Source organism: Panthera tigris, chromosome D1, assembly GCF_018350195.1.
Source record: "Panthera tigris isolate Pti1 chromosome D1, P.tigris_Pti1_mat1.1, whole genome shotgun sequence".
Lineage (NCBI taxonomy): Eukaryota > Metazoa > Chordata > Mammalia > Carnivora > Felidae > Panthera > Panthera tigris.
The window spans coordinates 112248330-112266562 of NC_056669.1; the positions used below are offsets into that span (position 1 = coordinate 112248330).

The following is an 18233-nucleotide window of genomic DNA, read 5'->3' on the forward strand; positions in this document are numbered from 1 at the left end:
AGCCGGAGGAGAGCCCAGGACGCAGCCGCGGGCTCGTTCTCCTCTCGCTGCCTGCTGCGTCCGCGTGGCCGGGGGTCTGGCCCCACCTGGGGGTCCTGAGGCCGCGTGTGTCTCAGTGTGCGTCTGCGTGACCCCTCGTGACCCGCATCTCCGCCCGTGCCTGCGTGTCCCCTCGGCTGACGCCGGCTCTCTGTCTCTCCAGGGCCCCAAAGGCGAGAGTGTGGGCTCCATCACACAGCCCCTCCCCAGCAGCTACCTGATCTTCAGGGCCGCCTCAGAGTCCGACGGTGAGTCCCCCGCTGCCCTGTGGGTCTCCCTGGTGGGGCCCCGCCTGGAGTGGGCGCCCCGGGGGCATCGCAGACCAGGTGCCCGCGGCCCCTGTCCAGACCCTCCCGCTGCCGCCCAAGCAGGACGCAGGCAGATGTCACGGGACAAGCCTGGGCTTGGGCCAGGCAGGCCTGCCATCCACTAGTTACCTCTCGGAGCCTCAGTTTCCCCAGGCCAAACCATGAATACTGCCCGGCTACCCAGTTGTAATGACCACCCAGCGACCTTATTTAAAGCAACCAGATCGCAGCTGCTGAGCGCCACGCACATGCCAGGCCCCGTCGAATCAGCAGGTTCTCACCTGCTGATGTTTTCACTTCCGTTGACATACGAGGAAACTGAGGCACGGGCACACTGCCCCCAAGGAAGCCCTGAGGTCTGGAGAGCCATCCAGTTTCCCGGGGCTCCCAAGTGCGGCGCGCGTTGTTGGAGCGCCCTCCAGTGGCGGCTCTGGGGAAATGCAGCTGCCCCTCTTTCAAGCCCTCGGGGCCCAGAGCGGTGTGGGGGGGGGGGGGGCGGGGCTGGTGGACTTTGTCACGTCCACACCCCAGGAGGCACCGCCCCTGTTCCTGGAGCCTGTGGTCTCAGGGGAAGGAGAGCAGCCCACTGTCAGACAAGGCAGATGGGACTAAAGCGTGAGCTGGGTCCCAGATGGGCGGGGGCGCCGTGAGCAGGGAGGGACGGTGTCCACAGCCCCCCGTGCGTATGAGGGTGGGCTTTCTGGAGGACGAGGAGGGGGCCCGGGAATGGGCCTCAAAGGATGCGTAGCATTCGGGGTGTCTGGTCCTTTGTGGCAACGACGAGGCGAGCCCCGAGCTCAGCAGGCCTCGGTGTCCCCACTCTTTCCTGCGGGGGCTGCTCCCGTGACCCCCACCTCCACCCCCAGGGCTGGGCGCTCGGGCTCCCATCGAGCCTGCAGCGAAACCCCGTAGGACCCCGGGTGCCCCTGTGAGAACCAGGGGCCACCGTCCCTGCAAACCCTCGCCTCCCAGTCCCAGGCCCGGGATGCCCCCCAAAGGATTCTGTGGGTTTCAAAGTTAGGGAACGAGAGTCACGCTCTCCGAGAGGCCGCACTTTGAAGGCCCAGACTAGGGAGGTATCGTCACTGTCCTTAATCCCACGCCTCGAACCCCTGAAGCTTTTCTCGGAGTAACGCTTGATCACGTGATGTGCGGTCATAGACGCCCTCGTGAGTGGAAAGGCCGCTGTTAGTAATCCCACCAGGACACCGGGGGTCGCCTTGGCGGACAGGCGTCCCCACAGCTGTGAGCGCTGCCTGGGACACGCGAGCGCTGCTGGTCTCACCCACTGGCAGCCTCCGCCAGGAAGGCAGCAGGGATGGGGGGCGGGTGGATTGGGCCGGCTCTGCCTCAGGGCCACCCTCCCTCCAGGACGCCCTGGGCTGCCTGCCACGTTCAGCAGCCCCCTCCCCAGCCTGCCGCCCACCGTCCTGGCCTGTGCCGTGGGCCAGCAGGAGCCCCGGGGCCCCTGAGGCGCACCCCTGCCCCCCAGGCCTGGGGCAGGCGGCTGTCGTCAGGCAGGGCCCCGTGTGCGGAAGCTGCAGGTGCCTGGGTCTTGCTCAGGTGTGACCTTGAGGGAGGGTCTGGAGCATCCCCCGAAGGGCGTCTTCCTTCCCCCGGGCTCCTGTCTCCCCCAGTCGGGCGGGGGCTGGCCGCCAGGCCCCGTCCTTGTTCACGTCTGCCACCCGCACTCACCCACGTGCACCTGCGTGGCGGGGACACCTGGGAAGGCTCTCCAGGGGGGTGGGGGAGGCACAGGGGAGGGGCCCTTCCCGGGCTCGCAGTGGGCTCACCTCCCCCCCTCCCCCTGCAGGCCGCTGCTGGCTGGACGCCCTAGAGCTGGCTCTGCGCTGTTCCAGCCTTCTGCGACTCAGCTCGTGCAAGCAGGGCCGTGACGGGGAGCCCGGGTCCTCGCCGGATGCGTCGCCCCCCTCGCTCTGCGGGCTGCCCCCCTCGGCCACCATCCACGACCAAGACCTGTGCCCGTGAGCAGGGGCGCGGTGGGCAGGGGTCGAGCCCGGGTCTCCGGCCTGCTGGGGACCCCAGGACCCTGGCTGTCACCGGGACTCACACGCGGGTCTCCTTGTACGTGGGGAGGGGGGCAGGCACCATGGAGGTCTGGCCACCAGACCCCGAGGTCAGGAGGCAGCCTCCTTCACCCCGACTGGGCCCGGGGGGGCCTCAGTTTCTTCACGTGCACGCTGGGTTAGACCCGAGGATGTGGGTGCAGTGCCGGCAGTGAGCCGTGCCCTGGGTGGGGGCGCCCGGGCCGCACTCCTGACCTGGGACCCCCGGCACGCCCCTCCCTTCCAGGCTGAATGGCTCCTCCCTGGAGAACGATGCTTTCTCAGACAAGTCGGAGAGGGAGAACGCAGAGGAGTCGGACAACGAGGCCCAGGACCACAGCGGAAAGACGAACGAGAGCGGGAGTGTCCAGTCGGAGACCCTGGAGGGCCTGGCGCCCGGGGGGACCACGTACGTGGAGCAGGTCCACGAGGAGTTTGGGGAGGTGAGAGCCCGCCCCACCTGGGCGGCCGGTGTCGCCCCGTCCCCCGCCTCCCCGGAAAAGACAGAGGCCTCGGTGCCCGGCTGGCCCCTGGACGGGAGATTGTAGTGCCCGGGGTGGGAGTGCTGGGGGACCAGACCAGACCAGGATGGTGTCCACGACTCAGAGAGAGCCAGGGGGCCGTGAGGACTCTGCTGAGGGTGTTGGGAAAACCCTGGGGGGGGGTTAGGTGGGGGCCCGCCGAGGTCCAGCGAGGCCTTTAGAAAGCCAAGGAAGAAACCGGGGGTAGAAACCCGGAGCCACTAAGGAGGAGCCTCTGTCAGGAGGCCGACAAGGGCCTTGGTCCCAGGCAGCCCTGGAGGAGGGCCAAGGGGCGGGGCTCAAGACACATGGGAGGAGGACGGGCAGGTCCCAGCCCAATGGCGAGGCACCTATGAGGCCGGCAGCTGGGGGTAGGGTCAGGGCCACGACACTGGGGGAGATGCACGTGAGGGCCCTGGGGCCGAGAGCGGGCAGCCCGAGGGACCCTTCAGAGGCCCAGCGCAGACGAGGCTGGGCTCCACAGAGGGACCCGGGAGACCTGGCAGGGGCCCCAGGACAGGTGTGCTAGCACAGAAAGGCAAAGCAGCTTGGGTAAGGCGGCCCAGCGGGGTGGAGACAGATACCGATCCCGCCTCCCTCGGGGTGGCTGCCTTCGGGCCACAGACACACACAGCCCTGAGTTCACGGCCCGCCTGTGCTGTGCGAGCTCAGCTGTGTGAGCTCAGGTAAGTCGCCTGTCCCCTCTGTAACGTGGGGACGACCGCAGTGCCGGTGCCCAGGGGCCACTGCGAAGAGTAAGTCTGGGGAGAAGGGGTGCAGGGGCCGCCTGGGTCCAAATCCAGCTCAGGGCCTCATCGGGGCTCAGAGGGGTAGGCAGTTGAGGGGACCCCCCCCCCCGCCCACCAACTGAGTCCAGACCCGCCCCAGGCCAGAGGCATCAAAGGCTGAAGACGGTGGGGTCCCCGGGGAGGGATGATGGGCTAGACTTCCGCCCGGGCTTTGTGGGACTCCCCCGTGTCCCGACTGTACTGCCCCGTCCTGTGAGCGCCCCATGGAGCTGGCCACGCCTCCGTGACCCTCTGAGACTCTGCCTGCCTCAGGGTTTGCTGGTTGGCGTGGACGGCGAGGTGCAGCCACCCGACCCCGCTGCCCAGACCCAGAGGGACAAAGCCCTGAGCCCCCACAGCTCTGTTTCCTTGAGTGTGTTACTGGGAGGGACAGGCGGGGGCCAGGGCGGTCCCCACCCGGCAGTGTGACCCTGGACCCTTATTTCTAAAGGAAGCGCAGGCCCAGAGCACCCCCCGCACCCATGTCTCCAGGCCACTGGGAAGATTGAATGGGCTGGGGTGGGGTCTCCCCGTACCCACCGCGCCTCCCGCCACCACTGGGTTTCAGCAGCCAGGGTGGGCGGGCTCTAGAGTCGGGGTCGCCCAGACCGAGGGGAGGGCCCAGGTCGGCCAGGCTGGCAAGGAGTGGACCAGACAGCAGCCAGCCTGGGCCAGCACGTGCCCCTCTGGGTTGGGGTCGCCGGAGAGAGCAGGGGCCAGACCGGGCGAGACAGGCCGGCTGGGCTGCCGGGGGCCAGACCGAGGAAGCGCACGTCCCCCGGCCAGAGCCGGCCGCCCCTGTCCTGCCCCCCGTCCCCGCTCCCCCGGGAGGCACGGACCGGGGGCCTGACCGCAGCCTCCCCCCCTCCCCCCACCATCGGCAGCTGGGCCAGGCCTCCCAGGTGGAGACTGTGTCCGAGGAGAACAAAAGTCTGATGTGGCTTCTGCTGAGGCAGCTGCGGCCGGGCATGGACCTGTCCCGCGTGGTGCTGCCCACCTTCGTGTTAGAGCCCCGCTCCTTCCTGGACAAGCTCTCGGACTACTACTTCCACGCCGACCTGCTGTCCAGGTGAGCGAGCAGGGGGCGCCCCTCCCACCCGTGCGCACCCGGAGACCCCAGCCTCCCTCAGCCCCCGGCCCCTTCATGGATGTTTCCGGAGGGGCCCCGGGGTCCGCGGCTGAGCTCGGCCTCGTAGCGGGCCCCGTGTCCAAGACCGGCCCCAGGAGGAGCAGGTCGAGAGGGAGGAGGGGGGCAGGCTGCCCGTCAGGTCAGGGCCGGAGCCGTCAAAGGTGAGCGTGGGGCCAGCCCCGAGCACCTTCTGTGTGTCCCGAGCTCTGGGCGTTGGTGCCCTCAAGCCGAACCCTGCAGGCTGCGGAGGCTGGAAAGAGGGAGGCTCGGGAGCTGGGCGAGGGCGGGAGGGGCCCGGTGGCCCGTGTCCAGCGAAGCGGATGGAAGGTGGACAGGGCAAGAGGGTGGCCTGGGGGATCCCGGCCTGGGCTGAGGGGCCTCTCCCGTCCTGGCACAGGGCCGCCCTGGAGGAGGACGCCTACAGCCGCATCAAGCTTGTACTGCGGTGGTACCTGTCAGGCTTCTACAAGAAACCCAAGGTCAGGGCCCCGGCGGGGAGGGCGGGCCCAGTGGAGGTGTGGGGCTGCGGGCCCCCTGATCTCACTGCAACCCCAGCAGCCCTGTGCTCATCAGAGCCCGAGTCTGGGTTCTCAGAAAGGTTTCCATGACTCCCAAGATGCATCACGAAAAGCGGGTCCCAGGGGTTCCTTGAGGTGCAGGGGCGACAGCCCTTTTCCCAGCACCGCTGTGTGTGGCCACTGTGTCTCTCAGACCTGGAGGGTCCTGCTTGGGCCCTTCGGGGGATTCCGAGGGACACGGGCGTGACCGTGTGGTTCTGGTTCTGCTCCTCCACTGCGCCCAAGGGGAAACTGGGGCTCGGGGGAGGGGAGGGACGGCCCCAGAGTCACACAGCAGATCCAAGGTCTCTTAACTGCCTCGGGGCCCTCGGCAGGGCGGGGTGCGCGCCCACGTGGCGGCCCTGGGTGGGGCGCTGCTGGGGCAGAGAAGGAGCGTCCGTCTGGGAGGCTGGTCCGTCTGGGAGGCTGGCCGGGGCAGGACGGGGCGCGGCAGGGGCGGCTCCGGGCGAGATCCGGGCAGCTCGGCAGAGAGGAGCGGACAGGCGGGGCAGGCGTCCTCCGAGGGCACCTGCCAATTTATCGCTCGTGGAGCCCGGTCTCCGGGGGGAAGTGCATGTGTGCACACACACATGCACATGCACACACATACAGGCACACACGTATAGGCACGCGTGTGCACACATGCATGCACATGTGCACATACACACATACAGGCACACCCTGACACACACACGTGCACACACATACACACACAAGTACAGGCACACACGTGCATGTGCGCACACATTCTTATGCACACACAGACACACGTGCGTGCACGCACGCACACGTGCACATGCTCACATGCACGCGTACATGTACACACACATATAGGCACCCACATGCACACATGCACACACTGACACGCACACATGTGCACACACACATACATGCACAAGTACAGGCACCCACACACACACATGCACACACACACATACAAGCACACATGCACACGCACATGTACACACATACAGGCACACACGCACACACGCATAGGCGCACACTGACATGCACACACGTGCACACACGCACAAGTACAGGCACACACGCACACATGTGCGTGCATGCACACATTCCTATGCACACACAGACACATGTGCGTGCACACACGCACATGTGCACATGCTCACATGCACGCGTACATGTACACACATACAGGCACACACTGACACGCACGCACGTGCACACACACAGTCACATGCACAAGTACAGGCACACATGCACACACATGCACACACGTATAGGCACGCGCATGCACACAGGCACGCACACGTGCACACACATACAGGCACACACTGACATGCACACACGTGTACACACACATACACGCACAAGTACAGGCACACACGCACATACATGTGCACGCACTCACATGGACACATGTAAGGCACGCACATGTGCGTGTGCACACACATACATGTACACACACTTACAGGCACCCACATGCACATGTGTGCATGCACACACATACAGGCACACACATAAGGCACACATGTGCACACACACATGGACAGACATAAGGCACACATGCACACATGCACACACTCACAGGCACACACGTACAGGCACTCTCACTCACACGTGCACACACACACTCACATACATACAGGCACACACATGTGCGTGCGCACAGAGGTCTGCTGGATGGCGTGAAGGGGTGGCCAGCTGCTGCCGATCAGATGAGGGGGTCCGTGACCCGGAAGGAGGGCTGTCCTGAACGGGAACTTGTTCCCTGCTGCAGCGGGGACGAACCTGGGCCGTTTGCGGGAGCAGAAAGGTGGTGAGCGGAGTTGGGGAGTGGGGCGCAGGGCTGGGGGCTTGGGGTCCTACTGAAAGGGTCAATAGAAGCCACTGGGGGCTTCGAACAGGCTGTGCGCTGGTTTCATCCAAAGTCCAGGGAAAGCGTGACCTGCTCAGGGTCTCCGGTCCCCCTCGGAGCCAGGAACCGGACAGGACACCTCATAGGCTGCCCCCCCGGAACGTAAACCATGGGCAAAGCGTGTTCTCCCCAAAGCAGAAGTGGGGCGCTGCCCCCAGGTGCTGGTGGCCAAGCAGGCCGTCCCTTGTAGGGATGGGGGTGGGCAGTGGGCAGCCCCCCAGGTTGTCCCTGCGTCCACACCCCGTCCCGCTTGGGCCCAGTTCCTCACGTGCGCTTCTCGGTCATTGCCCGCAGGGGATCAAGAAGCCGTACAACCCCGTCCTGGGGGAGACCTTCCGCTGCCGCTGGTTCCACCCCCACACCAGCAGCCACACCTTCTACATCGCGGAGCAGGTAAGGCCCGGCCGCTCCCAGGCGGCACGCCGGGCCCGTGGTGGGCACTCCGACCCCAGCGCACGTTCTTGGCGGCCCCCCGGCCGCCGTCAGGATCCTCCCGGGAGCTGCAGTCGGGGACAGGCCCCGGGACAGCAGAGGTGCTTCCTCGGGAGGGGACGGCCCACCCTGACCCCCGGGCGCTCTGCACCGCTTCCCTGGGCAGCGGGACTGAGAGCCGGGAATGGCCAGGAGGCATGCGGTGGGGCAGGGGACGGGGGCTTCTCGTCAGGAAGCCGGGCTCTGCCCTCCCCGGGGAGGACTGTCCTCTGTCCTCTGCCCGCAGGTGTCCCACCACCCACCCGTGTCCGCCTTCCACGTCAGTAACAGGAAGGACGGCTTCTGCATCAGCGGCAACATCACAGCCAAGTCCCGGTTTTACGGTGAGGGGGCTCCCCTGGGCTGTCCCAGCCGGGGGATGACGGGGCCCCCTGGATGCGGAGGTCCCCAAGACCGCACGGGGTGGCCGGCTTTGTCTCCTTCCCCACGTCTCCGGGTCAGGGACCACGTGGGTGGTGAAGAGCTCGGGACCCGGAGAGAGGCAGGGTCCGTGCAGAGCCCGGCCGCCCCTCAGCCGCGGGGAGGGCACGTCCTGCGGGGACGCTGTGAGGGTCACGGGCAAGGACCTGCGCCAACAGGTGCCGTCTAGAGCTGGGCTGTCCGGTGCGGCACCCCTAGCCACGTGTGGCTCTTTAAAGTTTTAAGAGCAGCTCCTCACTTGCTCTGTGGCCCCACGTGGCTCGTGGCTTCTGTCTCCCCAAAATCCGAACAGGGTAGGGACGCCTGGGTGGCTCGGTCAGTGAAGCATCTGACTCTTGACTTGGGCTCGGGTCATGATGTCACGGTTCGTGAGCTCGAGCCCCACGTTGGGCTCTGTGCTGGCTCTCCCTCTCTCTCTCTCTCTCTCTCTCTCTCTCTCAAAATAAATAAATAAACATTAAAAAAAAAAAAAAAAAAAAAAAAACCCAGGTAGGGGTTGGGCTAGTTTGCAAACGTTTGCGGCCTACGCCCTGAAAATCCCCCCTTCGGTAAGTGAAATCAACGTTAACGTGTGGCATCCTGGGTGGGCCTTTTCCAGAATCTGAGTCACAGAGAGGTTAAGTGACCCACAGGGTTAGTGAGAGGCCCGGCTGCCCCACAGTCACACAGCTGGAGGGACAGGGGCCTCTTTCCACCTGCTGGAAGGGAGCTCAGACCCTGTGACTTAGGGGGCGGGCCCCCGGGGTCCTGAGGGTCCGTCTCCACTCACCGGTGCCCCCGGCCGCATCTCCGCAGGGAACTCCCTGTCGGCTCTGCTGGACGGCAAGGCCACGCTCACGTTCCTGAACCGTGCGGAGGATTACACCCTCACCATGCCCTACGCCCACTGCAAAGGTGAGGGGCTCCCTTTGCCCAGGGGAGCAGCGCCCAGGCCGGCTCCCTCGGTGCAGACGCTCTGGTCCTCACTGGTCGGTTGAGGGTGCGCTCGACTCTTCAGTGACATCCTAGCTGGGTGTGGGACTCCTCTCGGGAAGACGGCTTTGGGCCCTAACACCCCGCTTCCTTCCCGGTTGGCCCCACGGGAGCGTGACGCTTCCTGGCATAGACCACGAGGCAGGCATTTCTGCAGGAAGCCAAGCTTCCTGCCAGTAGGAAATGGTGTTTTGGTATCACAGCTGCAAGCCAGACCTGCCTCTTAGGAGTGCTTCGTCATTGCCTCTAGGACTTTCCAGTAACTAAACAGTAGCTAATCTTGGTTTTTTTGGTTTTTTTTTTTTTAAGATTAAAATACATCACGAGTTTACATATTTCCAATCCAGATCCTAGATGTCGGACTTGTATTTAGTCCTGGGGACCGGAGGATTACACCCGGTCTGGAAAGTCTTTCTCCCTCTTGTGACACCCTTTCTAAGTGACACCACCACGGTCACCTTTCCTCCCCCACACCACGCACACCGGTCAGAATAACACTGACCACCCAGCCCAATAGCGTGACGACCGGAAGCACTCTGTGCTTTCACTGTGATGATTGGTCTTATCTTGGCCTGTCTCCCCGGGGTCTGTAAAGTCCTGGGGACTGATCCCCCTGCAGGATCCCACTACCAGGAAAATTCCCACTTGGTTTTAGTTTCGTTTTCCTTTGGCAAATGTCATAGTTTAAGTGCTTGTGGAAACGCAATGTTTACCTGGTTCCAAAGTCGAAACCACAGGTGTAGTCAGAGGAGGCTGGTGTCTGTCTCGGGACCCTGTCCCCACCAGCAGAGAGGGGACCACCTCCCCCCACCCCCCCGCTCTGCAGCACCCCGCCCCACTTGGTGCAGGGCCGTCCTGGGCAGCACGCAGGTGTGCCCGTGGGATCTGGGTGTTTCCCAGCCCTTTTCTGTTCCAAGTGGCTCGTCTTTTTTTTTTTCTTCCACGTTATCCCACACGCCCAGGTGTTTTACAACCGACACAACACAGCTCTTGTCTTTAGTTAGAGTAAGTCTTCCGTATGGCCAGAAACGGGAGATTCATCCATTCCTAGGTTAATTAAAAAATATGTGTGTTACTTTAAATGAATATGCCGGGCCAATCCGGGCGCAGCCGTGAGCGGGGAGGATGTAGGAGCTCACGTCGGGGCCCAAACTGCAGAGCAAATGATAGACGGTGATGAGCGTCTCGTGGGGGCCCTGGGAGCCTGGAAAGGGGGGGTCCTGGAGGAAGGCACCCAGCAAAGGGCAGGACATTCCCTGGACAGAGCAACTCTTGGGAGCAAAAGCCCTGGGGGTAGAGACTCCGTTCCCTGGGGGCAGAGGGTCACCGAGGAGCCAGGTGTGGTCGGGGTAACGCTCCCCCTGACCGACTCCTCTCCATCCCAGAGACTCTGCCCCCAGGGGCCCCTGTCCTCTCCCCCACCCTGCCCCTTCTCCCCGTCCTGGGGTCCGACACCGGCCTCCTCGGGGTCAGCGTGGCTGGGTCGGGGCGACGAGGCAGGACCGAGCAGGGACTGTGTTTCAGGAATCCTGTATGGCACCATGACCATGGAGCTGGGCGGCAGAGTGACCATCGAGTGTGAGAAGAACAACTTGCAGGCTGAGCTGGAATTCAAGCTTAAGGTAGCACTGGCCGCCACACCCCCAGCCACCTCAGGGCAGGGAGGAGCCCTCTGGCGCCCCGGGGTTTCTGGAGCAGATGCCCACGGGAGGAGGGAGCTGCCCTTGGCATCTCTGTGGCACAGCCAGGGCCAGGAGAGAGGACGGGCTTCCCGCAGGCCGCACGGTGGGGCCGGCACAGGCCCAGACCCCTTCCCCTCCATGGGGCGCACGCCCTGGGGGCATCCTCGAGCTGAAGCTGAGGCTTGGGGTGAGCGTGGCCGCCCCCCGGCTTTGGGTCCCATCCTAGCCTCCCACGTCCCGGGGGCGGGGGGCCTGCACCCTCATGAGGAAGGGGCCTCCTCCTCCCCCGGCCCGCGGAGGGGCACAAGGGTCCAGGGGAGGCCACCGACCCCTCAGCAGCACTGTCGCGGGGCGTCCCCGCAGCCTTTCTTCGGGGGCAGCACCAGCATCAACCAGATCTCGGGGAAGATCACGTCCGGAGAGGAGGTTCTGGCCCATCTCACCGGACACTGGGTAAGAGGCTGGCGCAGGCAGGCCCCCGGAGCACGGGCACAGCCATGGGGCCAGCACCTCTGACCTTGCCCGGGCCGTCTGGGGCAGGACAGAGAAGTGTTTATCAAGGAGGAGGGCCGAGGAAGCACCGAGCTCTTCTGGAACCCGAGTGGGGAGGTCAGGGGGCGGAGGCTGAAGCGGCACACGGTGCTATTCGAGGAGCAGACCGAGCTGGAGTCGGAGAGGTGAGGCCTGCCGGCGGCCGCGGGACCCGGGACCCCAGCCCGCGGTGGCTGGGCAGGCGGCTGTCCTCCCGGTCGGCAGGGCTACGGTGCTTTGAGCTTGTCCCAGGATGTCGCTGGCAGGGAGGGTGGACCAGAGCCGACCTCTCATGACAGATGACATGTCCCACTGGGGCAGCTGCCGGGGGGAGGGACGGAGGGCTTGGGGACCCGTCACTGCCCGCAGGTGACCAGCAGCTCCACAGGGAGGACCCTGCGGGCGAGAGGTGTGAGCTCAGAGTGGGAAAGAACCATCTCATTGTGCGTAGTAAACAGCACCCTAGGAGAGAGAGTGAGCTGCCTGTCCCCGGAGGCAACCAAGTGGAGGTTGCTCTAAGCCTCCCCTCCGGTGCCAAGCGGGCGGGACAGCCCAGGGCCCCCGGCTCAGAGCAAGTGCCCTGCTCGCAGGCTCTGGCAGCACGTCACCAGGGCCATCGGCGAGGGCGACCAGCACAAGGCCACACGGGAGAAGTTTTCGCTGGAGGAGGCACAGCGGCAGCGGGCTCGCGAGCGCCAGCAGAACCTCACGCCCTGGAAACCGCAGCTGTTCCGCCTGGACCCCGCCACCCAGGAGTGGCGCTACCTGCACGAGGAGTGAGTGCCGGGGGTCCCCGGGGCCACTGCTCCACACGGGGCCCCGGCTGCCCTGGAGGGGCAGGGATGGGGACGGGAGGGTCCTCCCGGGGCTCCGTGGCCGCCCTCCCGTGGGCCCTGCACACAGGCCTAGGCAGTAGTCCCCCTCTGGGGGCTGAGCTGGGGGGCTGAGGCTGGGCCGGGACGGGTCCCCTCGCCCCAGGGGCCACTGCCTCTGCCAACGGAGACCCTCCGGACCCTCCAGCCGCAGCCCCTGGGATCCCCTGAAGGACATCGGGCAGTTTGAGCAAGACGGGGTCTTGCACACCGTGCAGCGGGGGACCATGGCCCACCGGACCGCCTTCCTGGGCAGCCCGGGGCCCAGGCACCAGGTCAGCTCCCCCAGGGTCCCCGCCCGGGGTCGACCTCAGCGGCGGGAGGGGACCGTCAGGCGGTGGGTGTGGCGGCCGCCCCCCACCCTCACTCTTACCTGCCCGCCGCTCCCCCTCCGGTATCCCCCCCCCCCGCCCCACGCACACTCGCCCCTCCCAGCAGGGCCTCCTCTGCGCCCCCCATCCCCTGCCCTGCCCCACCCAGCACGGCACCCAAAACGCCTGGGTTTGCAGGAGGCTGGGTTCACCGGGCAGCCAGATGCACTGGGTGCCGTGCGGGGGGCTGCTGGCTCCTGGCCCGCTGCCCCCCGGAGGTGCCCTCTGTGAGGCTGACAACCGATGAGGAAACTGAGGCTCAGGGCAGCCTGGGGGCCTGGTCAGGTAGGAGAAAGAGCGGCCTGCTGAGGGAGAGCAGGGAGAGAAGGCGGGGGGCTCCAGGAGGCGAGCAAGAGGTCTCCTGAGGGAAACCCAGGGCGCAGCCCGTGAGGGAAGCCTGCGGTGTCCTCCATGGGTGCCACCCACCCCACGCGTCGCAGAGTCTGTGTGCGAACAGAACGGCATCTGCTGGACCAGCGTGCTCGCAGCTGGAGGCCGGCAGCCACACAGGCAGGACAGGCAGGGTGGCCCCAGTCTCCCCAGCAAGCAGGGGCCACGTCTCTCGCCGTCCACATGACACCCCTGCCGTCGCCCCTCAGCCCTGACTCGGACGGGCAGCCCCAGCCGCCTCCACCTGGATGCCCCCCGGGCCCCCCCCCACCCTCTCTGCAGCCCCTCCGGCCGGCCACTCCTCGGCCGCCCCTGTACTCTGGGGAAGCATTGGGGGTCAGCCAATCCTGGAGGTCCCTCTGGACGCGTCTCCCCGGTGCCGGGGGATCCCTAGCTGTCAGCTCACACAGCGAGACGGGACCAGCGGCCACGGCCGCTCCTTCTAGAGCCGTCCCGGCATAACCGTGCCGCCGTGTCCGCGGGCCGGCACATCCCCGGCAGGGCCCCTGGGGCTCAGCCGGAGCACGAGGCCAGCGGGGCGTGTGGTGGGCACAGGCGGGCCCCCAGCGGCAGCGGCTCTGCCTCTTTCTAGGGGCCCGGCCCACACCGGCGGCTCCGCAAGGCCAGCGACCAGCCGTCCGGCCACAGCCAGGTCACGGAGAGCAGCTCCACGCCCGAGTCCTGCCCAGAGCTCTCTGACGAAGAGGAGGAGGACGGTGACTTCATCCCCGGTGAGCCCTCCTGAGCTGGGTGGGAGGGGTCAGAGAAGCGGCTGCCCCGGCAGGTACAGGGTCCGCCTCGACCCTCCTCCCAGGGGCCCTCACCTGCCTCCCTGAGCCCGGGGGCGGACGAGGGGCGTGGAGGGCAGCGGTCCCCAACCCTGTACTCGGGGGCGTGGGGTGGTGGCGGTGAGGCGCCTCCCATGGTTGGCAGGGGCAGCGTGGGGGGCGGGGCTGGGCAGTGTCTGTCCGCCTGTGACCCTCCGGTTCTGCCCCTGTGTGTCTCCGACTTTGTCCCTGCCTCTGTGGAGAATGGGCTGTGCCTCAGCCGTTTCTGTGTCCCAGGGCTTGTCAGAGACCAGCTGAGCTTGGCCAGGGGTGGGGGACCGGGGGAAGGGGGGGACCCTCGCTGCCCGTGCTTCTAATCCTCGAGGGGTTAGCCTCACCCGAGAGGTGCGGCGTGGCCCCAGGGCCCCCTTGCTGGCTCCCGGGGCACGCAGCTCACCTTAGATTCCCCCTCCATCCCCTGTCCCCTGGGTCCCGTGACGTGTGGCCGGCCACCCCAGGCAGCGAGAGCCCGTGCCCTCGGTGTGGGAAGGAGGCTCGGCGGCTGCAGGCACTGCACGAGGCCGTGCTGTCCATCCGGGAGGCCCAGCAGGAGCTGCACAGGTAGGCTCGCTCCCAGGGTCCCCGCCTGGAGAGCGCCAGGGGCTCTGGAATCCGGAATGTCGCTCTGGTGCCAGAACCCTGAAGATTGGCCGGGGGTCTGGTGTCATGAGGACAGGACGAAGGCTCCCTGGGCGGTGTGGGGGCTGCAGGGGATCCCCCTGAACAGGATGAGCTGGCGATGCTCGGGGGGGCCCCCCAGCTCTGTGCTAAAAACATAAATAGCAGGATGCCTGACATAGGGTGTAGGCTTGGAGGAGCCTGGGCCTTGAGTCAGTGTGAGTCAGAAGGCACTGCCCTTGGGGGGGGGGAGGGGAGCAAGGCGCCGGCCTGGAAGCAGAAAGGAAGCTGTGGGAGCAGCCGCCTGGCCCCACACAGGAGGCTGGCTATGAGGCATGTGGCCAGAGAATAGCCAGAAGTTTCCAGGCACACGATGATAATCTGAGGCCCGGGTGGGGGTTACTGTCCTGGGGCGGCCGTGACGCCGTGCCTAGACGGGGCTCACACCACAGGATGCACTGTCCCCCCTGCTGTCCTGGAGGCCGGAGCCCGAGGTCCAGGCGTGGGCGGGGCCGGGTCCCCCCGAGGCCCCTCTCCTGTGTGTGGCCGGCCGTCCTCTCCCTGTGTCCTCACGGGGCTGTCCCTCCGTGCGTGTCTGTGTCCCGATCCCCTCTTCTTACAAGGACCCCGGTCACGCGGGATCAGGGCCCACCCCGGTGACCCCATGTCACCTTAATTACCTTTTGAAAAAAATCCATCTCCAAAAAGAGTCACCTCTGAGGTGCTGGGCGTCAGGCTCCAACGTATGGCTTTGGGGGAGGGGGAGACGGCTCAGGCCGACAGCGGGATGGGAAAGGGGGTACAAGAGCCCCCGCTGCCCCAGCCATGACCCCTCCCTCCCTGGAATGTGTGCCCGCCGCCTCCGCCCTGCCCTGGGACCCCTGTGTTGACCAGCCGTCGGCTGAGGGGAGGGGAGGCCCCCCTGTCTGGGCCCTGGCTCAGCCTCCACCCCATTTGCAGGCACCTCTCGGCCATGCTGAGCTCCACGGCGAGGGCCAGGCAGGTGCCGGCCCCAGGCCTCCTACAGAGCCCGCGCTCCTGGTTCCTGCTCTGCGTGTTCATGGCGTGTCAGCTGCTCATTAACTACGTCCTCAAATAGGAGCCCCTTGGGGACAACGTGGGCATCGCCCGCAGAACTGGGCCGGCCCCAGCCCTCCCTCCCAGGCACCTAGCACTTTAAGCCAGCCCGGGGGAGGCAGACAGACCCACAAGCGCGGCCACTGTGGCCGGACGGGCCCGTGGCGGCAGGAGGACCGCAGGAAGGACCTGGGGGGCCGTCCGGGCTCCTCCAGGGGAGGTGCTGACCTTTCCCGTGGGGCCCTCCACCCAGGGCCGGCCTTAACGCTACCGCCAAATGCAGCTTTCGTGCCCCCCCCGCCCCAGCTCACCTGGCCTGCTCGTTCCCCGTCCGGCGCCCACTCGCCCCGCGAGAGTGACGGAGGCGGGGGACAGGGCGCCCGCCCAGGCTCTGCACGGCCACTCCCCAGGAGGGGTGAATGGGAAGTTTGTGTGGAGCCACCCGGGGCCTCCCTCGTCCTGCCGCACAGTCCCTTCCTTCCTGAGCCCCGGCCCGCGCTGCCCGAGGCGCACAGAGGGGCCTCCAGTGGACTCCCGGGCAGGCCGGAGCCACTCTGGAGACAGCGTTTGGATTTCATTCTGTTTGCTGTTTGGACGGGACCCCACCACACCCGCCAGTGGAACCCCCGCCACCTCCCACAGCCTGGGCGAGCCAAGGGGGGGCGGACACACCTGACCACAGGTGTGCACAGGTGTGCACGTGTGGGCTGTGGTGCACAGGGGCGGCTCCGCTGGCCCCGCATCCCCCGGGTCGGGGAAGCCCAAGTTCGCCACTTTGCTCAGACTGCTGCACGGTCTTCCTGTTTTACACTTTTTTAATAAACGCGGTATTTTAGGCAGGCTGCAGGCAGCGTCTGGCATCCCGCCTCCGTTCCTCTGTCAGGTGCCGCCGCGGGCGTGTGCGTGTGCACGTGTGTGTGAGCACCTGCGCGTAGAGGTACACACAGAGCCTTAAACTACGTGTGGCGATGCCGTCGGCACGGATGGTCTCGTTTTCCGGTTTTGGTCTGCAGGCTCTTGTCCCCGCACCTCCCGCCCAGGTTTGGGGGCGTGTCTCCGCCCCTTACCTGGAAGTAAACAGACCCACGTTCCGTGCTGTCTTCTTGGGGAGCTTCTGGAAAGATGGGGGAGCCTTCCCAAGGAGAGACTTGGTGCCCACAGGGGCTGCCTGGGGCTGGAGGTGCCCAGGGAGGGCCCGAGGCCATGAGGATGGAGAGGAGGGGCCGGGAGAGGACGGGGTGCGGTTTGCAGGGAACCGTGGGAAGCAGGCCCACCCTGTGGACCAAGTGCGGGGAGACGGGGGTCCCGTCCACCGTCCGACAAGCCAGCTGAGGACATAGGTGGCCCTGCCCCCTCTAGCGAGCCACTGAGACTGTGGGTGACCCTGAAGCCCGTTTTGCCTGATCTCTTCCCCGCCCCCCCCCAATAACCACCCTCTCCCCCTCACTGCTGTCCCCAGCCCAGCCCTTGCTTTGACTCCTCCGTGGCTACCGCCCCGGGTACTCCCAGCCATGAGGGCCAGAGTGAGTGGGCCCTGTCTCTGCTGGGACGGCCCAGGAGGCCCCTGAAGGAGAGTCTGGGTACAGCCAGCCACGCACCCCACGTGCCCCGGCCAAGGGGGACCTGGCCCACCCCTAGGAGTACCTGGAGGGGAAGCGAGATGAAGGGAAAGAGGCAGGTAAGTGAGAGAGGCACCTCGCCCCTCCAAGCCTCTCCCCCTCGGTCCCCAGGACTGGGCGGGGCTTGGGCGGGGCTGAGGATGCCTGCCTCTCGCTGCCTGGCCCTGGGGTCGGATTGCCCCCAGACTGGCCTCGGACCCTCAGGTGGAGGCCACCCCAGTTGGAGAGCGGGTGCCCTCAAGGTGGTCGCAGATGCCACGGCAGGTTGCTCTGGACAGAGCGGGCCCGAACCACCCAAGCACAGCCTGCCCCCCCCGCCCCCCGCAGCCTCAGAACCGCCTCTACAATGATTTCTGCGTCCTTGGTGGGCCAAGAATTATTCTAGATCGACAGGGAAAGAAGACAGCGGACTCATCCCACAGAGACAGCTGGTCCGACATCCAAATGGGTGGTGACGAGGGCACATCGCAGCACCTTGAAATAGTAAAGACTTGGACGTGATGTCTGGGTCCACGGGGCTGGCTCTCGGGCACAGAGATGGTGGCGGTGATCTTGTAGAATGATGTGGGTCCGGAGCGGCAGCTCCCATCCCTCCCCGCACCCCAGACCCCCCTTCCTGGCCTCCTTGAAAACATACCTGGCTTGGCTCTCGGCCATCTGTGCCAGACTCGACCGGGAGGGTAGACCGGGGGAGCGACGATCCTCGCTTCCAGCCCTGCCCCCAAGGAACCCCAGGGCAGGAGGAGATGTGGCTTCCCCTGTGACACAGTGACAGCCACCTTGCTGACAGCTCTCATCTCCTTGGATGAACTGCCGGCAATTTCTAGGAGCAAGATCTCCTGATGGAAGCGACCAGGTCCCCGCAGGACTGGGAGACCATCCCCCTCGCACCCCACCCCCAGAAGGAGCAGGCAGCTGCCAGTTCCCTCCTGGAGTGCGGGGCTCTTGTCCTGGACGGTTGTCGGAGGGTTAGGGGACCGAGGAGGGGGGGTGGGGAGTGCAAGGGCCACGTTCTGTTCACCCCCCCGGAGAAAGGGTCCGATTCCCACAAAAGAACCACCACCGCCCTGGTTCC

At 66.1% G+C, this 18233-nt stretch overlaps 1 protein-coding gene across 5 annotated transcripts in view; it reads left to right on the forward strand.

The window, feature by feature from the left end:
* The window catches only part of OSBPL5 (oxysterol binding protein like 5), a 53724-nt gene extending 37339 nt beyond the window's left edge, over positions 1-16385 (forward strand). For 4 of the 5 annotated variants that reach the window (XM_042958646.1, XM_042958649.1, XM_042958647.1 and 1 more), the window contains 16 exons: positions 203-287; positions 2161-2332; positions 2661-2856; positions 4607-4791; positions 5249-5330; positions 7582-7680; positions 8006-8102; positions 8995-9093; positions 10696-10793; positions 11217-11306; positions 11394-11530; positions 11975-12160; positions 12405-12531; positions 13610-13748; positions 14303-14405; positions 15423-16385. In XM_042958646.1, coding sequence (XP_042814580.1) covers positions 203-287; positions 2161-2332; positions 2661-2856; positions 4607-4791; positions 5249-5330; positions 7582-7680; positions 8006-8102; positions 8995-9093; positions 10696-10793; positions 11217-11306; positions 11394-11530; positions 11975-12160; positions 12405-12531; positions 13610-13748; positions 14303-14405; positions 15423-15561 — 2034 coding nt within the window. In that variant the 3' untranslated portion in view covers positions 15562-16385. The remainder of the gene's footprint in view (positions 1-202; positions 288-2160; positions 2333-2660; positions 2857-4606; positions 4792-5248; positions 5331-7581; positions 7681-8005; positions 8103-8994; positions 9094-10695; positions 10794-11216; positions 11307-11393; positions 11531-11974; positions 12161-12404; positions 12532-13609; positions 13749-14302; positions 14406-15422) is intronic. The other variant, XM_042958650.1, reaches the window with a different exon arrangement.
* The last annotated feature ends 1848 nt before the right edge of the window (positions 16386-18233 follow it).